The sequence below is a fragment of the Antrostomus carolinensis genome, unplaced genomic scaffold (assembly GCF_000700745.2).
Source record: "Antrostomus carolinensis isolate BGI_N321 unplaced genomic scaffold, ASM70074v2 scaffold9904, whole genome shotgun sequence".
Classification (NCBI taxonomy): Eukaryota; Metazoa; Chordata; class Aves; order Caprimulgiformes; family Caprimulgidae; genus Antrostomus; species Antrostomus carolinensis.
The window spans coordinates 110,138-113,298 of NW_010310196.1; the positions used below are offsets into that span (position 1 = coordinate 110,138).

Genomic DNA, 3,161 nt, shown 5'->3' on the forward strand with positions numbered 1-3,161 from the left:
GCTAAGGAACAGTCTTTTTTTTGAAATCTTGGTTTAAGACCATCCCCACTGCTCTGGGCACTAGATATTCTTCACAAAATAGCCACCAAGTCTTTTGGGGTAAAGGAGAGCTCAGCTCAGCTGCTGGCTTCACAGGTATTCAGAGCAAGAAGCAGCTTGCTCTGTAAGCTCTTCAGCACACCTGTAAGCCATCCCTTCACCCCAAGTGATGACCATGGCCTTTCTTCATGTATTCACACATCATCTCCACCGCCTGAGTACACTACACCTACCTGGAACACTCCAGCTCTATGCTCTGCTCGTGCAAGCGTGCATGTGTTTATGTGTGTGTATACCTAAGATTACACAACATGCAAATAAACAAGGATCATAAAGAAGAATATTTCCTCTTCCTTAATCAAGAGAAAGCCTGGGGGCTCATCCTACCCCCGTTTAAAGCAGAACACAGTGGAATGTACTCTACAAACGGTGCCTCTCTTTCCAGGATGAAAGGAGAACTTACTGGCTGTAAAGCCTCATTTCCCTTTGCTACCCTCTCCTGCACACAGAGCAGGCTGCATTAGATCTGGGCTTCTGCCCTCAGCTGGGACAAACTGGGCTTAATGGGGCCACAACCATGTAAGTCACTGAGGATGGAGCCCTTGGCTTGCAGCTCAGAGACCATCTGAGCCAGCAGCCTCCATCCAGCACCTGCACCAGCTCCCTCTGGCAACCGCATCTCACCACGGACGGCGGGATCTGCCCCAAAGGAGGACAGGGGATCCAAAAGAAATTCCTGCCTGCTCTGCTAAGCTCACCCTGAGGCACAGAGGCCTCGCTTCTCGGAGCAGGAATTCATTGCTCCAGTAACAAAAGTGGCTGAATAGCCCGTGAGGGATTGTTACCTCCACTGAACACGCTTTCCTTGGGTAAACGGCCATTCCCTTCGTGTGTTGTGACATTAAGGAGAGGTCACCCACGGATGGTGGTTTTTAAAAATAGTTTTAATTTTTTACAAACCACTCTCTTCTACTTGCAATAACCTGTTAAAAAGCTGAAAATAACACTGAGTTCCCTACTGGGTCACCTTTTTCCATTTGGAGAACATTGATTTTTGTTCTTTTCCTGTTGTGCCAAGATTAACGTGGCCTGTTTGACAGCAGATTCAACATATCTGGTGCCCTGTCAAGCTAAAATGACTCTGTCTGTGGACAACGTCCCTGTCTGGCACTGGCAATGATCTGGGGGCGAGGGGGGGGAAGGCTTTGAAAAGGCTTTGCTACTTAACAGAACCATCAGGAGATTTCAGCAGCCCTTAAAATAAAAAATTGTTATTGATGGGGTAAATTTAAAATATTGTTAGTGAGAGTCAAGGGTTTCAATGGAAACTTTTAGGCAAGGGAAGTTATCCAAATTACCCACGGTAACACTCTGGTACAGTTTTGATTCAAAATGATTCCAGACCTTAAAGGTACAAATGTTCCTCCCCTTTGCTGTTTGATAGAAAAACTTGGTTTGTCCTTTATCCATCAGTTTAAGTAGGAGAAGAAGAAACAGCACATAATTAAAGCACAGAGAAGAAAATGAGAAAAGCCATGGAAATAAGGATTGTTCCTTCCTCACCCAAGTACCAGATATCACACAGATCATCTGAGGGTGAAAACACACCCTGCTCCATTCCTTCAGAAATGTTACCAAGTTCCAAACCCCTCCTCTCCCTCCCTTCCTTCCTCCCTCCCTTCCTTCCTCCTTCCCTTCCCCTTTCTCTGGCAAAAGCCAGTAATACCTACAAATATTTTTTATTTTCGTAAACATCATGCAGCTTTAAAACGTGGGGATGTTCTATCAACTTCAGGATGGCTATTTCCCGCTCCACCTGGAAGAAACAAAAAGAAATAGAGAAGATTAGAAGCTTGGTCTTAGAATAAATTAGGTATCGTCACACATTTTCTCCCCATTTATCCATTTTCCACTCCTCTTTATATGCAGAGGATACGGCAACTTAGAACAATGTACCATATTTAGCACTGATATAATTTAAGAAAAATTCAATTTATTCAGCCTCAGCACTCTCTGCCCGGCAGGGCAGAAACCAGTAAAATTTTAAGGTTGAAAGAAAAGTCTCAAATCTATCAAAGGGAATTAGCTGTAGGAGTTGTATGGATATTCAGGCTGTTCCTGCCTCACAGTCCAAAGCCAATGACATATTCTCAAAGTACAGAAGCTCTAAGAAGTCAGTCAGGGCTCTCCCGACCTCCCCCAGGCACAGGTGTGGTCACATCACACTATGTATTGCAGACTCAATAAATATTAGAAAATTCCCATCCTGATGGACTTCCAGTGTACGGAGAGGAGACAAAGAGCAGAAAACCACCAGTGATGTGATTTCATAACTGCAGAATTGAGGCACAGAAAGGGAGACAAATATAAGAAGTGACATTAGAGACACGAAGCGCAACAAGAAATGAAACCAAATTACTGGAGACACTGTGCTCAGAGCTGTAAGTGTCAGAGTGGGCTTCCTCTCAATTCCCACCCTGCCTGAGCATGGCTACTTGTAAGAGCGTGTCTTCAACGTGGAGTCAACAAGTTGTGACTAAGTCCTCGTAATTAGCACAAGCCCTGTTCTCAACCCAAAATTCCTATGGTGGCTGCCACGGTGCTTTTAACTTGAGTTTACTAAGGGTATTGATGAGAGATGGAGTCAGGGCAATTCCTCAGCTGCTGGTAAAAGTGCTGTGTGCTGCTCGAAGCCACAGCGTAACCGCTCTGATTTGACCCAGGCTAACTTGAAGGGAGTTCATGTGGCACTGTGGAGACTGTAGATAATTCAAATAACCTCTGCAAGAAGATGCAGTCGAAGCATCGCACAGTCAGGCATGACAAATTTCCAGGAATCCACAAAGGCAGGAAAAAGACCTAAAGAAGCAAATAAGGACAACTAGGTAGGGTTTCTTCCAGTCCTTCAGAAAACTGATTGTCCCGAAGCTGCTACACTAACAAAGAAAACATGAACAAACTACAAAACCATCCTGAACATCTCCCTCGCAGGCATCAGATGAGTAATTAGGAGCTTGTCTCAGCACACCTTTAGTTTTTGATGTCCTTTAATTTCCTGAGATATCATTCTCTGATCAGCCAGAACACAGACAACTTGCCCTGAACGTCAGTGAGATTCTCAG

General features: G+C 44.6%; 1 protein-coding gene across 1 annotated transcript in view; it reads right to left on the bottom strand.

Moving 5' to 3' along the window:
* Nucleotides 1-3,161, bottom strand: part of BRSK2 (BR serine/threonine kinase 2) — a 163,662-nt gene that overhangs the window by 106,251 nt on the left and 54,250 nt on the right. Inside the window, exon 3 of the mRNA XM_029084586.1 lies at nt 1,770-1,855. Within this exon, the coding sequence (XP_028940419.1) occupies nt 1,770-1,855 (86 nt within the window). The remainder of the gene's footprint in view (nt 1-1,769; nt 1,856-3,161) is intronic.